Genomic DNA, 23,047 nt, shown 5'->3' with positions numbered 1-23,047 from the left:
GAGTATTCCATGGAATCCTGTCCTGTCACTGTCCTCATTATGCATGGCCACAGAACACCTTTTAATTTACCCACCTCACACTTCAGCACGGAACAGATCCAGGCAGTCTGACTCCAGAATCTATGCTCTTAACTATGTCTACTTTACAAATAAGCCTCTCATCTGTTAAAATACTAGCTTAATAATTTCAAACAAGTATTTCCCTATATATCTGTGCTATCACTTCCATATCTCCACACACTAGCATAATATAATTAGACTTTCCCTGGATCCCTTTATTTGCAAACCTCAGTTCCTTCCTTAAAATCTCATTCTTTCTTGGTTACTCACTCATATTCTATCTCAAAGTCAGATGTCACAGAGATAAGGACCACAAAAGCAGAGGATAAAAATTCCCTTAAGGGAAAACACTTGGAATGTAGTAAGAAAAGCCGAAGAGTCAAAAAACGTCAGACCTACCTATCTGTTCTGGTGCCTGTCTGCAGTCTCAGGCCACAGGAAGTGGAAACAGAGCCAGAAAGACTGTTACAAATTCAAAGCCAGCCTGGGCTCCATGGGGAGATCTTGCCTCAGAAAAGGGAATGTGGCTTCTTGTCCCAGAGGCATCTCAACTATATCACAAAGTACATCTACCTTACCTCCACTGCTGGCTTGCTTCTTTGATTTAACTGGTTTCAGGGAGCTTTTAGTAAAATCTTCTTCCTTTCTCTTCTATGGCTACTTGCTTTCCTCCTCTCCTCTATAAAAACTGTGCTTGGGACACCCTCAATCACCCTGCAGTCACCATTCAACTCCCAGAGGCAGCACTGCCACAGGCTGCGGGCCTCAACCACTTGCCGGGCCTACCTGGGCATAGGTCCCGCTGCAGACCACTGCATTCCACTTAGTAACGTTGACACAGTTTGGATGGCGGATCAGGTAGTTGTCCATCCTTCCCACATAGGCGTCTTTGTATCCTGTCACAGAGCCATCAATGTCGTGGAAGATGGAGTTCTTATCACCATCCAGCTCACAATCCTCAAACCAGGGCCCAGGCTTTCCAAAGAAGACATTCAGAGAGACCTGGCAGCAGAGAGGACCAGAAACATCACAGAATGAGGCTCCTGCAGACTCACACAGTACCTGCCACAGAGCTCCACTGTAGTGTCACAGCTTTCCTGGTCAGGCACTGAAGTCACATGTCACTGATGTCAAGACACGCTTGAGCAAAAACATTCCTAAAGCCTGACTGGAAAGCATTAAACTACAACTTCATTTTTATTTATTTATTTATTTTTGTTTCCCCACTTAAATGATAAAGCTTGGGGGAAGAGAAAAGTAAAACCAGCCATACTGGTTTATAAACTATTATTAACTCCAAGTGTAGCCGAGCAGGGAGGCACATGCCTTTAATCCCAGCACTTGTCAGACAGAGGCAGACAAATCTCTGTGAGTTCCAGGCCAGCATGGTCTAGAAACCAAATTACACGATGGCCAGGGCTTATATACAAAAAAATCCTGTCTCAAAAACAAAACAAAGCAAAATGAAATAAATAAACTCTATGTGTAAGATTCTGTGCATTTCCCTGTATGCAAATTAAACTTGAACCAATAATTATTTTATTTCATGCTAGATGACTTAGTTACTTAGCTGTATGTATCACTCATACCCAGCAAAAAATCAGTACAGTCCAAAACCGACAGTGTGTTAACATGTGCTGGCTTAAGAGGGCCAAGTTCTGCTGAACCCACTAGAATCTGCTGGAAAACAGGTGCTGTCGTATCCAGTCTGAACACAAAACATGCCCAGCTCTGTAACTTCTGTCAGGCGTGTACTGCCAAGCCTGTCCTAGAAGGCTAGCGGTGAGGCTCAGTTGGTGGAACTCTGACCAGAGTATGCAAGACCCTGGTTGGAATTCCTAGCACAGCAGATAAAGATAAAATAAATCCTTCACTAAACACATAGCATACAGTTAAAAAGCAGGCTTTCTATTTATAGCTTTTAGCTATTTCCTAAAATAGAAAAAAATAGGAGAAAACCACTAACATTTCTCAGGGCACACAGAAGCACTTATAAACGCTCTGTGCGCTCGCCAGCCAGGGATGCTTGTGCAGCCAAGGCACATCTAAATGGTAAGCGCCTCGAAGGAAACGAACACGGCTTGGAGCTGAGTGGCTCCGGGTTCTTGGTGCTACTGTTGCTTTATCTCCTGTTTTCACAAACTTTTCCCACAGCATCCCTATCATAGTGAGGACGGATGAGATCACTACGGATTCTCTTACGCTATGGCTTTTGAAAAACCCATCTCAAACCAAGCCACTCTGAGTTCATGTGCTTTGTTCTAGTCTTGGCTGTCTGTGAGTCAGAGAGCTGGAGGCTCAGACTCTCTCATGCCACCATTGTGGAACCAGCAAGATGGAGAAGGACCTATGGATTATAGGTATTGGTGAAACAGCTAAGAAAAATATTCTGGGGCAACTGCAACACAAATACAAATTCTAAATCTTCTTTATATTCTTCTGTCCAAACCCAGTTTCTTCCAGTCTGCCCCAATATGCCCCCTTATACCAACTTTTTGTCCCTACAAGCCACAGCAAAATGTATCACCTGGCAGAAACCAAATCTCTTAGTGGAGATGGGTTTACTGTCCAGCTTATTATTCAGTGCTCCAAAACTCATAAGCCATCTTGTTCCTGTTTTTCTGGACAATCTCCCCATATCTCTACTCTAAATCATTATCCTGTTGAAGGTATCACCTCATGTCAAAAATAGTCCAAGTCACATCAGACTTGTGCTCTCGCCTGACCCCAATGGGATCCAGTGCATGAGTTAGGAATTGCTGCTACCTACACTTTTCTTTCTGTCATTCAGACTCAGTGTAAATCCTTTGTCGGCACCTTGTCTTTGGGAATGTGTTATTGCCTTCCCTCACCAAAGTCCCTGTGGAGGAGCCATGAGAACATCCTTACCTGTGGACCAAACTTCACAAGAGAGACGTTATTCCTGGGTGTTGTCTGCCAGGAATTCTTCATGAGGAAGCCAATTGCACTGCTGTACCTGTCTGGAGTTGGCACATACTTTTTGAAAGTGCTCTTGGTGAGATGAATAGGCCCATCGTAAATCTGAAAACCTCGGATTGGGAATGTCCTATAAAAATACAAGATATGTTTAATAAATGTGGGCCTGACTCTTTCATAACATTTACATTTTATGAATACCACTAAAGTCTCCAGTAAGCAGCAAATAAAATCTCAAGACACATTGGTAAGAGAGACACGAGCCCTGATGTCGTAAAAATACAAGATCTTAGGAAAGAAATTTTTTTAAAAAAATTGCAGATAATTAGTGCTCTGGAGACAATACGCTACAGCAGACTGGGTGGGGAGAGACCTGCTGATCTGGGTACAACAGAGTTCTCTCTAAAGAACTGACTTGAGTTTCCCTGGATCAACTCAGTGGTGATGCTTTGTTCAGAGCTGGGGATGTAACTCAGTGTTTGCCTTATGTGACCAAGGTCCTGGGTATCATAAAAAAAGAAAATGAGGACAAAGAGGACCAGAAGGAAGGAGAGAGGAGATGGAAGGAGGAAGAGGTTTTATTTGGTAACTCTTTGTGGTTTTAGTCTCAAAGATAAGCCCATGAGCAGAAAACGCCTCCTGTCCAGCCACAGAACAGTGATAAAAAGGCAAAACATAAAAGTTGGTGAGGATGTGAACTCCAATGCCTTGGGGCCTGAGTTGTCAGAGGGACTAGCTGGATTAAAACTTGGAGTGTATCATTCTTCTTCCTTTCTCATCCTCATAATCACTAGCCAGAATTAACGGATAAAAGAAATGTTTTAATTTGTGACTTCATTACAATAAAGCTATTTTATTTAAACCATAACATATAATATTCCAAATTCCTTGGGTTTCTTCACCTATTAAAGCTTTTAAAGTATTTATTAAGGGTAGATCAGAGAACTTCTACTGCAGCTGACCTGCACCTTGGCAGAGTTTGACAACAAAAATGTTTAGACTAGCAAGAAAAATGAACTGTCTGATTAAAACTATACTTTATACATAATACTCTGTGTACATAAACCAACAAGACTATAACATAAACCAGACGAGACTATAAACACAGTCAAATAAAACCTGAATTCATTAGTGCAGGAGCGAGTTTTTGTTTCTTAAATCTTCCTTAGAAAAGATACAAAAAGCATTTTTGAAATAAAACTAGCTGTCAAAATTAAAACAACAAAAATTTAAAAAAAAAAAAAAAACCAGAAATGAGCTGGTCAGAATCTCACTACAGCCCATGTGGCTAGAAATTTGTGCTTCCATAAAATGCACAGTTAGAGGGAAGTACAGCATCATCATGAAGCTGAAACCAAACTCAGTGCGTTCAAATCCCACCTCCCCTACTTAACAAGCTCTCATCTATAAAGCAGGAGGGTGCAGTACGGACCTGCCTGCGTTTGGAGAGGGTCAAGTGAAGGTGAGGTACCTAGAACAGGTCATGGCGAGCATTTGATAATGTTAGCTACGGGAGGTTCTTGAAGCCTGGCTGGAGATACATTTAGGCACAGAGAGCCCTTTCCTCAAACATATGAGGGTTTGGGTTCAGGCTTCAGCACCACACCATACAAAACAGGAAGTTCTTTTTCTAGTAGTACTCACGATCCAACGGGAAAGCTACAGAGAATGGCATGCTCACACTTCACAGATCCAGCACAGGACACCAGGAAAACTGACTGTCCCACTCCCCTGCTCACACCCAGAGAGAATATTCCCACAATGGGTTGATTCTCAGTGGGCCGCGGCATCAGCTTGGAACTGGGGTCTTGAGAAGAACACTGACATTATTCTCTACCTGGTTTTCCCTCACATATAATGAAGATAGCTCCAAACCACAGACCCAGGTGCCGGGTTAACCAGCTTTAAGGAGGCTCTAATCCAAATGCTACTTTAAGAACTCTGATCGTCAATATGGCCGTTCCTCAGCAAACTGGGAATAAATACACCTAAGACCCAAGTATACCACTCTTAGTCATATAACCAAAGGACATTCCATCCTATCACAAAGACATTTGCTCAAAAACATTCATAGCAGCTTTATTCATAATAGCCAGAAACTAGAAACAGCCTAGACATCCCACAGCTGAAGACTGGATAGAGAAATTGTGGTATATCTACATACTGAAGTATTACTCAGTGGTTTAAAAAAAAAATGACATCATAAAATTTGCAGACAGATGAACCCAGACCCAGAAAGACAAATATGGTATGTATTCACTTGTAAATCGACATTAGCTGTTAAGACATACAGATAATCAAGCTACAGCTACAATCCACAGACTCAGAGAGGTTAGGTAAAGAGCAGGGCTTTAGGGGGACACATGGGTCTCCCTGGGCAGGGTAAAGAGAATAGATTTTTCAGGTGGCTGGGGATGGGTAGAGACAGGAGTGGGAAGTTGGGAGTTGGCAGGAGGGATGGAGGAGAAGATATGGGAAGAGATAGCTGTTTGGTTAACTTAAGGCCTACTTCATGAGAGGGAATCCATGCCCTGCACTGCCTGGCAAACCAGGAACCAGAGACTGGACAGCTCAGAGACATAAGTTAGAATTAAACAGAACTGTCAAAGGGGAGGGAAGGCTGGATGACATGATTCTTAATGATGATTCTTAGAGACCAATACCTTATTCGGTCATCATCAGAATCTTCCTCTGACAGCAGATAGAAATGGATGCAGAGACCCAAAGCCAGACATACAGAGAGAGTCTAGATTGGAGGTCTCCACCACGTCGTCCCTCCCCTGGGACATCAAGGAACCCCTCAGAAGAGTGGGAGGAAAGATGTCCTCAGAGAGGAAGAAGGATATCAGGAGGTCACAGTCCACGAAGAATCAACTAAGCGGGGGTCACACGGGCTCAGAGAGACTAACAGTGGAGCAGGTGTATCTCTAACTCTTTGGCCTGCTCTCGCGCCTCTTTTCCTCCTTTTGGTTGCCTTGTCCAGCCTCAACAGGAGGCTTTCGTCTTGTCTTATTATATCTTGTTTTTTCCTGTCTGGCCGTCATCTCTTAGAGACCTGCTCCTTTCTAAAGAGGAAATGGAGATGGAGTGGATCTGAGGGAGAGGGGAGGTGGAGGGGAGAAAGGAGGAGTAGAGGGAAGGGAAACTTTGGGAAGTATTGTATGGGGGAAGAATCTATTTTCAAAAGAAAATTCACATGCACGCACACACACACACACACACACACACACACACACAAACACACACAGGGATTCTGACTGTAATGGCAGAACACCTGCCCATTTTACCCCACCCCCTCACCATCTCAGACACATCTAATTACATGGCCTCGGCTGGGCTCTGCAGCGGCTTTGGCATCCACCAACTCTCATTTTCTAAGGCTCTTTTCAGAGGTAATTTCCCTTTTCCAGTGGCTATTTCTGAAAACCCAGCATCATGAATTGCAGGAAAGCTGACCTAATGTCATAGTTTATGGTTTGGCAACTTTCTATGTTTCAAGAAAGAAAAAAAAAAAACAACATTAAGAGAGAAAAATATCCACTTATATAATAAGGCCTTATGTAAGGGATAAGAAACAAGAACAAGTCCTTCATAAAACTGATAATAAAACCTATGACATGGATAATTATTAGTGCTCTAACATCCCACGAGGATAATAGACAATGATAATAACGGTGACAGTGAGTGCTGGGAACAAGACAGGAAAGAGCTGAAGTGAGGTGACCTATCCAGGCTCACTACAGAAGAGACTATGTCTCCACTGTTCAATTCCCCACTGTCCAAGTCCTACTCACCTGTTCCTGGGTAGTGTTCGAGGCTTCTGGTCTATTCCCCCTGTGCCCATGTACTTGTTTTGACCACCCTGAAAGCCATAATTTCTACTCTCCCCGACAAAGAGGGACTCTGACACCTCCTGGCTGGACCCTTCATCACTAGGGAAGCTCCCGTCACTGGTGAAAAGAGGAAAGAGGAGAGTCGTTACAGACATTGTTGGTGAAGTTTATAAAGCCTCCCCCCCCCGGCCCCCCCAAAGAAGTCAAGCTACAATTTAAAAAGCTAAACCATAAAAACTTAAGCTAATACCTTTTTGCCGATGTATACTATAAAATTCTCAGAAATTGCTTCTATGCTATGAAAATTCCTTTTGTAAATTAGTGAGTAATTTGAAAATTATATGCAAATGTAGGAAGTTTAATTTATTAGCAACAGCTGATTAGCCTCAAGCAACAATGAATTTGCCCAGAATACAGCAATTAAGTGACAAGCATGTGTAACGTGGCCAGCAGAACAATCATTGTCTACAGAAAAAATGAGTTACATAAAAGGCTAGAGGAGCAGAGTCAGTGGCAGTGTGGACTGATTTGATCCCAGCACTGTGGAAAAATACACAAAAGCCCACACAGAGACCCATGTGTTCACACACACATACACACACACACACACACACAGTTTATCGTATATGTAAGTTAAATCACATTCTAAAAGTGATGATTTTTAATCTTCACCCCATTTATCTTCTTTCATACTTTATTTTTAAAGACTTTCAGCCTGAAGTTCAAGAGTTTTCTTCTAGGCACAGTTAATGACTACCCTACCCTTCTGTGGAATTTCAGCTAAATTCATCTACAACTTTGGCATAAAAGCAATTAGTCTATTAAAAAAAAAAAAAAAATTGTGTGTTTTGGCCCTCTAGTGGTAGCAAAGAGAATGTGTTTTTTTTCTTTGTTTTTATGCTAATAAATTATAAAACATCCCTGGGTTAACTCCTCACCCCCATTCCAAAACACACAGGCAAAAATACTAATGGTGATTTTACCTTAAAGTTTGAAAATAATCAAAGTAAAACCGTTACAAACCTGGCAAAGGTCAACCCCTTTCCATTATCTGCAAATCTGTAAGAGGAAAGAGATGAGAGTCTGTCTAAGTGATCAGAAAACATAGAGGCGATTCCCTCAGGGTGTGACCATAAACCCTCCCCCCTCCCCCCCCCCCCCCCCCCCCCCCCGCCCCCAGTCCTGATGCTCGCTCTGCAACAACCCAGCAGCAGTCCAACCTCCCAGTCACCAAAGAATCACTGAAGATGCCTAGTTCAAATCCTGCCATTCCAACTATGACCGGTTTCTCAGCTCCTTCCCCTCAGTTTTCTCATCCATAGGTTGAAATAATAATATAACATTTCTCATATGATTCTTGAGAGAATTAAATATATTAAAACACTGCAAGTATTTGAATAGTATCTGGAACTTAGTAAACACCATATAAAAGTATTAACTAAAATGTGTTTTTAATCTTTATTTTTAGAAAGAATACCATATACTCTGCTTCACAATTTTTCCATCTGAGACATATGCCATCCCTACAAAGCTAACAGTGTTAAATTTAAAGTGAAAATGGTCAGAGACAATGATGAATTTTTTTTTTCTAGACTGTTAAACACTAATACTTAATTCAAAATGCACCAGGCCTCTCTTAAAATAATGCAAGTGGGAAAAAAAAAAAAAAAAAAAAAAAAAAAACATGCTAGGTGCTTCCTGCCTACAGTAACACACAAGTCAGCAGGCATATTAAGACAGAATTGGACAACTTTCATCTTGAGAGAAGTGGCAAGAAGACTAGAAAGACTTTAAAGGGTTTCCAAAAAGAACAATAATAAAATCAAAACCCCTAGGTAGTTTCAAAATCTCTATTTAGCTCTCTTGACATAAACAGTGTTTAGTTATATAAAGCTAATTCTGGCTTTCTGGTCTACCTACTGAAGACTTCTCATGTCAACAAACAAGTTCATTTCCATCAAAAGCTCCAGAATGAGAGGGTTCCAAACCTCAGCAGTAGTGTTTGTCCTCAGAGCCCATCCAGTCCGTTAATAATAATAATAATAATAATAAAATAATTAATTCCAGGAACTACAGCTGTACCTTCACTCTATTCAGTGTAAAAATGGAAAAATATTCAACTGGCTGTGGTTGCACTCGCTGCTAACAGTCCTTGGAAAGACCCAGAGTTCAAGGTCTTGTTACACTTCAAGTTCAAGGCCAGCCTAGGATACCTGAGGCACTGTCTTTAAAAAAATAAAAATAAAAAAAAACTTAAAAATGGCCAGCAGTGTCGGCTGGTATTACCTCTGTAGACAATACTCACGCTGAATTCTGAACAATAATGTCTCCTCCCCGGACCCAGGCACCATTGTCATTGTTTTTAAAAGCAATGAGCCTGTCAATGACGGCAGCAACACGTGGCTTTTCAGGGTCTGCATCCTGATGGGGCCGAAACCTGTGGGGTAAAAAAGTGCTTTGTTAAGAATTGAAATAAACAAAATAAATAGAAACTGTCTATGTATATACATGCTAGAGTCAAGAGGCAGGATTCATATTGAGTCAACATAAATTAAAAAAAAAGTTAAGATACAACTTAATTAGTTACAGTTCAAATACTCAAAACAATTATATGTATTTGCATGTAAGTTTCCAGAAACAGACCCTTTCCTGTATTCTTAAAAAGTCAATGTACAGAGTTGGTCCACCTGAGGCATAGCCAGCAGAGACAGGAATCTACCATAATTGCCCTGAGAGCTGCACACAGCAGCTGACCAAAACAGATGCAGAGACACACAGTGAAACTTTAGACAGAGCTCAGGAGGTCTTGTGGAAGAGTTCAGGGAAGGATTGAGGGGCCCAAAAAGGATAGGAACTCCATGGGAAGACCAAGAGAGTCAACTAACCTGGACCCTTGGGGGTCTCCCAGAGACTGAACCACCAAAGAGCATACACAGGCTAGACCTAGCCACCCCCACCATACACACATACACACACATATGCAGTAGAAGTGTAGCTTGGTCTTCATGTTAGTCCCCACAGTAACTGGAGCAGGGGCATACCCTGACTCTGCTACCTGCCTGTGGACCCTGATCCCTTACCTGTGCTGCCTTATCTGGCCTCAGTGGGAGAGGTGTGCCTAGTCTTGCAATGACTTAAGGTACCAGGGTGGATTGGTACCCAGTGCAGGGACTTCTTCCTTCTCAGGGGTAAAGGGAAGGTAGGGAGGGGCTCTGTGAGGGAGGATTGGGGATCAAGATGTAAAGTAAATAAATTAATTAGTGGAGAAAATGTCACTGTGTAAAAGGCTTCTGTAAGCACATGCACACAGAAAGAATGCCATATGTATACCGGGTTCTTCAATGTGTCTTCTCCAATTCTTAAGTCACATATTCCTAATATAAACTTACCACAAAAATTAACTATATATTTCAACATGTGTCTATGTGAATTACGTTGTTGAATATATGCTGCTTAGATGTTTTTAGACAGAGAGACAAATCTAAAAGTTCAGTCGATAGCTTTGAAATGCCTAAACCTAGAAGACCAACTAAATTATTACAAAGACTGAATTTCTCATATTCTTCACTCAACATTTACAAGGACCTTAGTGAAAACATAAAAAAAAAACTTGTCACATGATAACTCAACCCTACAAAGACAGGAGAAAGAATTTTTAAAAACACAAAATTTTAAGAATGATAACTAAGAATTTCAAAAATCAATTCACTGCACTGACTTTTTCAATAACACAGGAAGGGTCCTTTGCATGATGCTGTGGGCTCACAGTAGGTGCTCAAAAATGACCATGAGAGAAGCATCTTTGTGAAAAGAGAACCCAGGGAGGGTGCCTCAGGCATCTGAGCTGCACACTCTATACTAACCACTACACTCTGTACCAAGCAAGTCACTGGAGAACAAGAAATGAGGTGGGATAAGGGAAATGAAACGTCAAAGGCACGCACACACATCCCCCTTTGCTCAGTAAGCAATGGGAGCTCAGCAAAAGCAGGAAACAATGTGATCAGATCTTCCCCACCCCACCCCCAACTTCCCACCCCTCCCAGTGTATTCCAGGATGGCATTTGGTGAATGGACTGTAAGACCCTATGTGTGAGCAAACCGGTGGCTGAGCATTGTGTAAGGGGTCCGCCTGCAGAGGGCGCGGGTCCCTCTGCACTCTCTCTCTGCCCCAGTGTTCGAATCCCACTAGTCTCCTCCCACGTCTCATGGGGGTGGGGGGGGACAACCCTATGTGTGTTTCTGATATCAGAGATATCTATCTGATAGATGCTAGTGGTACAGACTGGAATGGGAGCATCAGGAACGAAGAGGATGATGTCTACCCAAGCCCAGTGTCCTAACTAGCCTAGACGGAAGAGGTAAAAAGGCTCACACTGGCATTGCACTTACTGGTAAAAAGCATCAAGTCAAACAGGGAGAGCCATGGGAAGAAGCTCTGTAATATTCTAAATCAGCGGGGTTCCCAACCTTCCTACTGCTGTGACCCTTTAATACAGCTCCTCATACCGTGCTGACCCCCAACCATAAAACTATTTCGCTGCTACTTCATAGCTGTAATTTTGCTACTGTTAGGAATCTGATATGTAGAGTATCAGTTATGTGACACCCCCCACCTAAGGGGGGTCACGACCCACAGGTAGAGAACGGCTGTTCTAAATAAAGACACACAAATATTAAAAAAGCAACACGTGACCCACTGTGGCAGCCACCACATCTCTTCCCAGCCCAAGTCTCTACGTAGCCTCTACGTGGCGTCCATAATTTCAGCTTTGTCATTTGGTATTTAGAAAATACAGTTTGGGCCTGGAGAGACGGCTCAACAGTTAACAGCATTGTCTATTCTTCCAGAGGACCTGCGTTCAAGTCCCAACCACCACATGGTGGCTCACAACTATCTATAACTTCAGCCCCAAGGGATCTGATAACTTCTTTTGGGTCATGAAGGTGGCAGTCTGCCACTCGTATAGACAATATACCCATACACAAATAATAATAAAATAATTTAATTCTAAAATAGAAAGAAAATAATTATATCAATTTTTATCAATTTTTCATCATCATAATGTTTTAAATTTTTTTAAGATTTATTTTATTTTTATTTATGCATATGTGCGATTCTGTGTCTCTGTGAATGTATGGACACAAAAGTATAAGTGCCCATAGAGGCCAGAAGCTGGAGGTACAGGTGACTGTGAGCCATCCAACTTAGACTGTGAAATTCCTGTCCTCCGAGAGCAGCAAGCACTCCTAATGGCTAAGCCATCTCTCCAGTCTCTTAGTTGTTAACACTGCTGACAATTTGATGAGATTTAAATCACTATAAAATACATCTCTAAGCATGTCTTTGAGGAAGTTTCCAGACTGGGTAAACTGAAGTAGGATGACCCACCCTAAATGCCAGTGGCACCAGTCCGTGAAAGACAGCTGACCACCAGTGTTCCTCCTTCTCCCTCTCCTCCCTCTCCCTCTCCCTCTCCCCCTCCCCTTCCCCCTCCCCCTCCCTTTTCCTCTCCCTCCCTCTCCCCCCCCCTTCTCTCCCTCTCTCTGATTGACCTGTGGATTCACTATGCTCAACTGTCTCACAACCTGGCCACTCACTGAGCCTTCCTTCCCTACCCTAATGTCCCTTCTCAAACTGGGAACAAACATAACCCCTCCTTCCCTTAAGTTGCTTCCTGTAAAATATTTGGTCACAGCAATGACAAAAGTAACTAATACAATCACCTCCCCTGATTTGAATGTACTAATTAGGTATGCACTGATTGGCTACAATGCCTCACCCTACCTTTTAAAAAGTTCTTTATGAAATTCCCCAACTTCAAATGAAGTTTCCCAATCTTCGAATTCCCACTATTTCCCATCTTGAGGCCTCTGATAACTGGTGAGTCAGCTTCCTCTCTGAGGACCAGGATGAGTGTATCTGCTGGATCCCATGAGCCCAGTGTTCAGCTCACAGCCTGATTTATTACTCATTTTTACTCATGTCTGGGTTGTATGAACACATGTGAGCATAGTCTATATATCAGTCTACACAAAACTACACATACACACAGCTGCTAAGTATCTCATCATTCTCCTTCTATAACTAGCTCTTCAGTTACAGCTTCCTAATGGAGTCTAATTCCTTAGTATGTATGCATTTGAAAACTGGCAAGAGAACTCATGAAGTAAGGAGGAATAATTACCATTTTCAGAGTATGCATAGGTCCATCTAGTAACCAATATCTAAAACCATAATGGGTAGTTCAGTCACAATGTCCAGCCTCTTAAATATACTTATTATTCCATCCATGTACATACATGTATACAAACATACAAAGTACACAGTATGCCTTTGCACACATGCACACAAGGGTGGGAGAACAAACAAGTGTGGAGGTCAGATGCTCCTGTCAGCTGGTTTCCTCACTCACACTTCACATTAGTTTCTGAGACAGGGTCTCTCAGTGGACCCAGTGCTTCATCATTCTGCTAGATACTTTTCAGCAATCCCCAGGGCTCCTCTTAGCTCGCCTCCCATCTTGCCTGCCTCTTAAGTAGGTGCAGGAGGTTGAACTGACATCTCATACTTATGAAGCAAGCACTGAGCCAGCTCAGCCAGCAGGCCTATATAAATTCTTTCAAGGCAGAAAAAGGAGACAATTGTTTATTAATTTTTCTGGCAGCACCAAGTTAACACAGCATACTTCATGAAAATTACCAATTATAAAAGACTTTTTAAAAGCAGGTGTGATCAGGTTTGGTGGCTCCTGCCTGTAATCCCAACACGTGGGATGCAGAGGCAGGCAGGTCCCTGTGAGTTCTAGATCAGAGACTGAATTCCATATTGCATCTAGTCTCATAACACAGAGAATAAAAAAAAAACAAAACAAAAACAAAAAAACAAGGGCAATTTTGTTTTTGGTTTTTTGTTTGTTTGTTTGTTTGCAGGGAGTGGGGGGGGGGGTCCTTTGGCCAATATACTAATGTCAATTTGATTAAAGTAGAGTCACCTGGGAAGAAGTAACCTCAACTGAGGAATTTTTCTAGATCAGACTAGCCCATTGGCCTGACTGTAGGGCATTTGACTGCTAAATGACATGGGAGGACCCAGCCTACTTCAGGTGGCACTATCCCTAGGCAGGTAGGCCTGGGCCTGTAAGAGGCTGTATAAAAAAGCAAGGTAGAGATCCAGTAAGCGACAGCATCCCCACAGGGCCTCTGCTTCAGGCTCCTGCCCTGGCACCGCCTGCCTCAATATGGATGGAGCCTGAGCTGAAATAGACCCTCTCCTCCCCAAGTTGCTTTTACTCATGGTGTTTTTATAACAGCAACAGGAAGCAAACTGGGACAGCCAATATTTCTACTTCATAATGAGTCCTCCTTAACTTTTTGTCCTTTTTTTGATATTTCAGGTTGATCACCTTATGGCCTTCTTTTTTTGTTTGTTTGTTTGTTTTTTTGTTTTTTGTTTGTTTTTCGAGACAGGGTTTCTCTGTGTAGCCCTGGCTGTCCTGGAACTTACTCTGTAGACCAGGCTGGCCTCGAACTCAAAAATCTGCCTGCCTCTGCCTCCCAAGTGCTGGGATTAAAGGCGTGCACCACCACCGCCCGGCACGTTGGAGCCTTCTTAAATGTTCCCTGATCAGTGCTCTCAGAGGTTTCATGCTTAACTTGACCTTCAGAATCCTATCACAATTCACCAAGTGAACATTGCCCAGTCTCTCCTGACCTCACACCTTAGCAGTAAAAGGAAGGCAAAAGTCCTGCCTTGCACATTAGATCAGATTCAGCTACCTCTCATCCGGCTCGTGCTTTATCCCCTTAACTGGGCTGGTCATCCTTCTTTCAAATGTCTAGCAAAAGCCTTTGCAATCTATCACCCATTCAACTTTATAACCTAGTCAATAAACCTGAAGTCTAGAAAAACAGTATGTTCCTGGTTTCTACTGAGTATGACTTCAGGTTGCCACATTGTCCAGAACACTTTCTACATACCTGAGGTGTTTTGTTTACTTTGGCTGGCAGAGAGAGCCGTAACACTGACCCACATTCCAAACTTATTATGCGGTTACATGGGAGAGTAACACAGCCTGTCAGGAGGTTAACCTGAGGCTACCAACGAAAACCAGAGCCAGTTTAAGACTGAATCTGGGGTCATTCCCTTGAAACAAAATCCAGTGCTCTACCACATCTGAGCGCTCACTTTAATTCTATATGCTTAGGTTTCCAGGGAGCAGGGGGAGTTACTTGTTTTTCAGGGAGTAAGTCTGTTCTCAAATCCGAAACTGTTGTTAACCTTTCTCTTTCTGTTTCTCTCTGTGAAAGAGGAACAAGGCATCAACTTCCTCAGCACTTCAGAAAGAGAAACACCTCTTATATGAGCCTTCAAAACTTCATCTATGCATGTTGCTATCAAAAAGAACACCACGTGCTTGAATGCGGATGGTCTCACCCTGGGAAGGTTAAGCCTAGGTGTACACTGAGAAGACGGCCCTACCTTGCACTGTTATCCAGGCAGAGGTACTCCCTTGGGTCAGAGGCACTGGAGTTGGTCGTTTTGACACCTTTGTCAACAAATAAACCAGCCTGAAATACACAACAATGGGCTAAAATGAATATGGATCCTAAGGTACAAACACATGCATAAAGAGGCAGGAAAATACTTTTCAGCTTCTCATTTCACCAAGAACTGGAAATGGGGGGAAATGGGGGGTGGGGAAGCAAAGGTACCATGAAAAGCAATAGTGTTCCTGGATATTTTTAGCTCATCCATCTGGTCATTCAACAACTGTTTGGTGTACACTTAATATTTAACATGTTAATTAGGAAAAAAAAATCCTTGGCAAAATGGCACCAAGATGAAGCTTCCTTGGGGCTAGGAGAGGACTCCAGACATGGCTCCTACATGATGCCAAAATCCTCAAGACAGGGAGGAATTGACTGAGCAGAATGGTCTGGGTTGTGAACATGAAACAGCTGAAGATTCCAGAGAAAAGTTCTCACAGGAAGAGTCTATAAGAAAAACTCTAGAAAGAGGAGATGGCATAGAATATTCAAGAACAAGTGCTGGATGGACTAACAAGACCAAGGGCAGGGGAAGAGAAGGGGAAGCACAGTCAGGCCATGCAGATTTCTACCCTCATACTTAATTCTCTCACAATAAAGAGGTGACTGGATGTTGTCTTGCATATGACACCAAGAATTAACTAATGATAGTTTTCATATCACACATGTAATTTTTAAAAATGGTATGCTCAGGATGTAAGACAGTGGGAATCTAAAAAAAGCATCACAGGCAATGCTATCCACAAGAAGCAAATACTCCAACTAAAAGTGGATTAAAGCACGCAGAAGAGACGAGACCAGACATGAACTGGAAAACGACACCCATCATTCAGAAGAAAAATGAAATGACTCAGCTTCCTCACAAGCAGAGAGGTGATGGTTCAGTGTAACTGTTGAGCTATCTAGGCCAAGAAGAAAAGTTTAGATCAATCTGATTGGGTCAAATACAGAAATAGCTAGTTGTTTAATTCACTGAAATAGAAATAGAGAAATTGGGCAAGCATAAAGCTAAGGATTTTCATTCTGAGTGTTTTTTAATGCATTCATTAAACACTGAAGTGTAACCCTGTAAGTGGCCAATTAAACATGGTGGCTGACCCGGGCTAGGTAAAGATTCAGGAAGCCTAGCATGCAAAGCCGCAGGGGCTGGTCAAAGTGCGCACATGCGTGATGAGTGATCCCAACATGGCACGCTTCTTTTTATGATTCCAAAGGTTCAATTTCCCTTGGTTATAAAATATTCTACATAATCACTCCCAAATTTAACTAATTAAAACCTAATTATAGCGTCAGGTTTAATACTCTTACAATTAATGAGATAAGTGAGTATTGTCACAGCACATGACACCAAGAATTAATTAGAGATAGTTTTCACATCACAAGGTTTTTCTCCCTTTGAGATGCTACTTTCTCAATATTAGCCTCAGTCAACTACCCATCTCACAGCAGCAACAGCAGGACTTTCCTGTCGCAGTTCAAGTAATTCAAAGTTTCTTAGAACACTTATATTCTCATATTGTAGATGCACGCGTGTGTGAATGTGAGAGTGTGTGTGTCTGTGTGTGTGTGTATGGGGGGTTATGAATCTGTATGCACAAGTACAAAGGTCACTATACACTGAACCTGGTACTAGGCTGGTAGCCAGCAAGCACCAGCCATTTCCCTGCCTCTGCCTGTACCAGGCTTAGGGTTACAGGTGCACACGAACACAGCGCTGACACAGCCACAGCGCTGTACACCGCTGTTGGCTCAGGTGCTTCCATCCTAACTCAGGTGCTCCTGCTTGCACAACAAGCACCTTGCCTACTAAACCGTCTCTCTAACTCCAACACTGCTTTTTAAAGGTCATCCATGAAAATGTTAGAGTCCTCTCTAAATGAGTCATATCATGGGAAATAATCTAACATACAGTAAAGAGATTGAAGTAACTTAAGAACAGGAGATGGACCAAGGATATTCATCTCGATGGAAGGGAAGCGGGGTGACAAATACCACCAGAGACTGGAGTTTCTGAATGGCCTTTATGTGACTTAAATTAAGTGCAATGTTCTTAAATAGTATTTCAATAGTATTTCCCCATTGAAATACTCAATGGTAGTAATGAATGGCCAGAGGACACTCAGCCAGCACTGTGGAGAGAAGCAAGGACGTGAAGCAGGATGAAAAGTCCTCAGTCCCAAATATGTATCCTGTAACATGCGTGATCCCAGAAACTCAACACTGAAAACAGGAAGGAGAGAGAGAGGGAAGGAGGGTAGGCAGGTGGGCGTGCAGGCAGCAAGGACAAGAGAGAAGATGAGGACTGCCATAGAGCCTATGATAGATTTAAACAGACCATGCATGCAAGTGTATGCTGTGCCTTGGCATGGTGTGACTAGAACAGCCCTTAACAGATGTTGGCTGTCGATTAGAAGAACCGGCCACCAGAACCCTGAGCCAGGTGAAGATCTGTTCATTATATACTGCAGCTCTGTCACTGCAGCACAAGGAAGATGAAGGGGTCACGGCAGCGAAATCCACCCTGTGATCACATGCACTGCAGAAGCCTACCTTAAAATTTGAATGAACCCTGTTGTTGTAAAATATTCCCAGTGGAGTGAGTTCCGGCTTCTCTAAGAGCTGTAGTCCACTGGATTCCCCCGTTGGTTCCTTGTGGAATAAATACCATATTCCAGCATCCTACAAATGAAAAGGCAAGGCCATTAAAAACATTATTTTAAAAAAAATTATGTACAAAAAATGAGTTTCATTATGACACGTGTGTGTGTGTGTGTGTGTGTGTGTGTGTGTGTATATGTATATTCCTATGCCTCACTCACATTTATTCCATTTGATGCCTCTGGCCCTCCTCCAAGCTCCTCCTCTTTCCCCATTTCCCCCGTAAACAGTTCCCCTCTGCTTGGATATTATATATTCAGACACACATGTACGTATGTACAATCCAGATTCTGTCTATGAAGAAAATCTGTGGTATTTGTCTTCCCCCATTTCCCCTCCTTGTCCTACTTCCTCCCATAAAAGACTCCATCTTCCCAACCCCTTGGAGTCCCCTCCTGTAACTTTCATGTCATATATACATATATTTGTATTATATCCAGATTCTGAATATGAGTGAAAATATGCACCATTGACCTTCTACATTTATAAAGCCTCAGTTTTTATGAAGCCACCATGTGAAACACCCTCCTAAGCTACAACAAATGTTTTTCATTGTTTGAGGTTCAGAACTGAATGCAAAAAGTTGCCCATAGTACACAGCCTCCCTGAGCCGTTATATCTGGTTGTTTTTTCAAAGCAAATAAGATTTTGCTTGCAGGATGGAACAAAAGACATAGTTGGCAAATACCCAAACCCAACTTTCCCATCATTACGAAGTCTGCAATGTTATGCAGAGGAGAGCCCTGCTTGCCTTCTGTATGACCAGGACAGCGCAGCCTTTAAGCAATGTGGTTTTTCATGTTTACCTCCAAACCTGATCAATAGATGAGTCATGTCTATTAAACAACTGTCTGCTGGCAGACAGAGCTCACTGGCTTCTTTCAAACAACTCCAATGCCCTTCCTGTTCTCGGGCAAGTTTGTGCCAAAGGGAGGCGGGGTGCGGGGGATGCCACATGTATGAATCAGGGTGCTGTCTCTCAGTGTGGACCCTGTCTGTTTGGCTGCAGGACTACTGGTCCTAACAGGAACAGAACAGTTTGGAAGTTTCTGATATAAAGTGAGACACGAAAACAGAAATAAAAGCTCTTGACTCATTCTCATTTTTTATTTTGTAACTGAATTAATAATTAGCTCAATGTGAAGGGCAACACACTATGGAACATGGCCAAGGCATTTTTTTTTTTAACTTAAACATACAGTGTAAAAAGATAAATTGGTGTAAATTCAGCATGTCTTTATTTAGTGCCCACTATATTCTCATGTGTAGTAAGATTATTGTAAAGTGATTCACAATGTCGTGGGGGAAAAGATCATTAAAATAAAATATATGTTGTATCCTATTAGTTAAAGTTGTTACTAAAGTCCTTAGGGACACAGAAGGACATGAAGTATGGAAGGTAAACATACCTACTCACCTAAATGACTGCAATGTCAACGTTTTTCCATGATCAAAGTTTACAAATTGGTCTTCATAAAATGAACTGTTTTGAAAAGACCGTTGGCCAACTCAACACTCTGGATGCCAATCAGACAGCAGAAGGAAACATAAAGGGGCTGGAGAACAGGCTTCAGACCGCACCCCTGCAAGCAGAGGGCAGATCATCCTTGCCAAGATGCCGAGGGTTTTGGGGGATGAGGACATACAGGCACACGGCTGCTGTTATGCTGTCATGTCTAAACAGGTAACGGCAGCTTTATAAAAGGCAATGGGGAAGTGTGACAAACTGGCTTAGTCTACTCTGGGAGAACACCCTGCCAAAGGCTGGCTTTACTGAAGCAGGTTTTCTAGAGAGAAAACTTCAGGAATGATCATGCATGAGACACATTCATTATTCTTGCTCAAGATCCGGAGGACTTCGTCCAGCTTTGCCCCAGGCTTTTATGGACTATTTGCCTCTGCTCTCCACTGTGGTCCTAGCTTCTGGCAAAGCAAAGAGGAAGCAGTGTTCTGACGGCCTAACTTTCCAATAAGAAACAGTGAAAACAAACCCACACAAGCTCCTTAGATACACTATGGAGACGGAATGAGTGAAAATCTAAATCACCCATGTCCAGTACCTGCCCAGTTAAACAATACTCTTCAAACATGGACTCCTTCATGTTTAAGGACAATCGCTGGTACAGGTTCTCAGCTACACAGTGATGCCTGTGTGCTGGTTTGCTCAAGGCAGGTCACCTCTTACTTACTTCTCAGAAATGATGTTCCAACATTAACATATTGAATGACTATGATGTGTACATATGGTACGTAACAGTTACTATTTAAGTTACTGCATGTTCATAGACCGGCGTTGTCATTTTTCAGCCCAGTTACAATCTAGATAATATCATTAAAAATTCATCTATATACATCAGTAATTTTGAACTTCACTCAACGGTAAGGATAAATTAGCCCATGTTTATGTCCCTGGGGCAATTTCTACCATTTAAAAGTAGTATTTGTTTCTCTTAGAAATTGTTCTCCTGTGTGTTTATGTGCCTATTTGTCTGTCTTAAATCATACTGAGGTTTAGCCTGCTTTATCAAGATGGCCCTAAATGTAACTAATTCCTTCAAAAAGATGTGTGCCCTGGCCAGAATGACATAGTATTCTACACAGGGACTCATTCCCATAAAGACATGGAAAGGCTTTCCTTGATCATCAGCACTGAAGATGGAAGTGACGTGCTGCTTGCCCACCGAGGATGTAAACATGAGAAGCCAGAGAGCACACACATCACACCCTACCACGCCATCCTGGGGATGACATCATCCTAGAGACTGCTCATCTCTGTTCCTTTCTTTGCTGTCTGTCTCTAGATTCATAGCTCCTAACTGGCAAGGGTTTAGAAGAAAGGGAAAAGCCATCTCAGTTTCTTCCTGCTCTCAATGAGACAAGGAGAACCAGAAAACAGTATCATGCCTGGGTTTGTGAGCATCCATGAAATCATACCTGTATAAGCCAGAGCCGTCACAAGCACAGAGAACCAAAGAAGTGTGGTTTACCTGTGAGCCTGCAGCTGCGTTACTGATCAGATGGTTGTTGGGATGGGCAATCCAGAAAGTTGAAACGGCCCTGCAAGACATTGTCGAGGGTGACTTAAAACATTCTTCACAAAACCCCTGTCCATTAAAATCTCCCCTACAAGAGCTTTCCAAAAGTGGAAGGCCTTGACCACCACACAACACCCTGGCCACTAATTACTCACATACAGTCTGTGGTAGGCACAGGGATGTAGTTTCCATACACTCCATCACGCATGACGGTGCACATGGAGCTGTTCCGGTCCGTGGGGAGGAGAGTGCCCGGCTTGGTCAGAAGCCCCAGGTTATGGAACAAAATATTTCGCTGTTCAACACCATCTTCCAAAAAGAAGCAATGACCAAGTGTGTCAAATCCAATGGTGTCTTTGATCTGCAGAAATGTAGGTGAATAATGTCATTGGACACAAGACCGCTTGAGGTTTCTGTGATAACTAATCATAAGATAATTTAGGTGATTAAAAAAAAAAAAAAAAAAAGAATAGGCTTCTACAGAAGGAAAAATAATATCTTTGGTAAGAGAAGTGTTTTTTAAAAAAAAAAATGGCATGTGGGGCTGGAGAAATGGCTCAGTGGTTAAGAGCACTGACTGTTCTTCCAGAGGTCCTGAGTTCAATTCCCAGCAACCACATGGTGGCTCGTAACCATCTGTAATGGGATACAATGCCCTCTTCTGGTGTGTCTGAAGACAGCAGCTACAGTGTACTCATCATATACATAAATAAATTTTTAAAAAAGGCATGTAGTCAGTTATGTAAAATGGACGAGGCGTGAGCATCAAGGAGAGCAAACATTTCAATGAAAACTGTTGCATGTCAGCACAATGTGAGGCTACTTACTAGCAAGCCACTGGTCCCATGCACAGTGATGCACCTTGAAAAGCTGTGATGAATAGACAGGCCATCCACAGACGCTGGCTGTCTGTACCCTCCTTTAGAGTCCACATCTCCACACAGGTGAAAATGCACAGGGTACCGTCCCAGGTGCTGCTGGCCCATGTGTTTCAATTCCACATAAGAAAGATGGACTGAAGTAAAATTCTTCTCTATCTATGAGACAAAATGAATCCTTTTCAGGAAAGGAAAGAAGCAAGGAGTATGCATGCATATTATTTAAACAGAAGGTATCTATAGAGAACACAGGGTATGACGTTTTGGGATTTGGGGAGATGGATCAGTTGGTAAAATGTCTGCTATGCAAACCTAAGGATCTGAGTCCAATCTCCATCCCTATGTAAAGAGATAAGGGAGGGAGGTAAAGGTCTGTGATCCCTGAACTGAGGAGACAGACACGGGCAGATTCATGCGGCCTGCTGGCCAGTTGGTCTAGCCTAACTGCTCAGTCCTAGGTCTCAGTGAGACCCGGTCTTGAGCATAGGACACATAGGTGGACAACTACTGAAGGAGAACCCTTAAGATGACTTCTGGCCTCCACACATATGCAACACACACAAGCACACACACACACACACACACACACACGCACGCACGCACGCACGCACGCACGCACGCGCGCACAAGTGTACTGGCATCCCCACACAAATATACACAAGCTCCCACACAAATATACCAATACAATAAGAACATGTCACATCCTCTGTGTTTTACCAGAGTCTCACTTAACAATGCAGCACTTTGGGGCTAGAGATGTAACTCAGTAGTGCTGTTTGGTTGGCTTGTGTGAGACCCCCCCACCACCACCCAGTTCGATTCCCAGCTATGAAAAAGGAAAACCAACAGGATATACTTCTTTATATAGATGCTTGTTTCAAAGAGCCATGGGACTAACTTCTAATCAGAAATTAAAATAGAGTAAATAAAAAAACAAAAAAACAAAACAAAACAAAAAAAAAAAAAAAAAACCACAAACTGAATGACTGGGGGGCAGGGGGACAATAGGATAGGACAGAGAATTATTGGGTAAAATTGGGTTCATTTCCTTTCAGTTTCTCAGACAAAGCCTTGCTGTGCAAAGTTGATTAGCCTG

At 42.5% G+C, this 23,047-nt stretch overlaps 1 protein-coding gene across 2 annotated transcripts in view; it reads right to left on the bottom strand.

The window, feature by feature from the left end:
- Window positions 1–23,047, bottom strand: part of Cemip2 (cell migration inducing hyaluronidase 2) — a 78,142-nt gene that overhangs the window by 21,723 nt on the left and 33,372 nt on the right. For both annotated transcript variants that reach the window (XM_076918410.1, XM_034483800.2), the window contains exons 8-17: window positions 21,901–22,110; window positions 21,229–21,434; window positions 21,026–21,095; window positions 17,931–18,059; window positions 15,313–15,401; window positions 9,136–9,267; window positions 7,854–7,889; window positions 6,792–6,947; window positions 2,950–3,127; window positions 847–1,062 (exon numbers count right to left, since the gene is read on the bottom strand). In XM_076918410.1, coding sequence (XP_076774525.1) covers window positions 847–1,062; window positions 2,950–3,127; window positions 6,792–6,947; window positions 7,854–7,889; window positions 9,136–9,267; window positions 15,313–15,401; window positions 17,931–18,059; window positions 21,026–21,095; window positions 21,229–21,434; window positions 21,901–22,110 — 1,422 coding nt within the window. The remainder of the gene's footprint in view (window positions 1–846; window positions 1,063–2,949; window positions 3,128–6,791; window positions 6,948–7,853; window positions 7,890–9,135; window positions 9,268–15,312; window positions 15,402–17,930; window positions 18,060–21,025; window positions 21,096–21,228; window positions 21,435–21,900; window positions 22,111–23,047) is intronic.

This window comes from Arvicanthis niloticus, chromosome 1, assembly GCF_011762505.2.
Source record: "Arvicanthis niloticus isolate mArvNil1 chromosome 1, mArvNil1.pat.X, whole genome shotgun sequence".
NCBI lineage: Eukaryota > Metazoa > Chordata > Mammalia > Rodentia > Muridae > Arvicanthis > Arvicanthis niloticus.
Note: the sequence above shows the minus strand (reverse complement) of the source record. Positions and strands in the feature narration are given on the sequence as shown.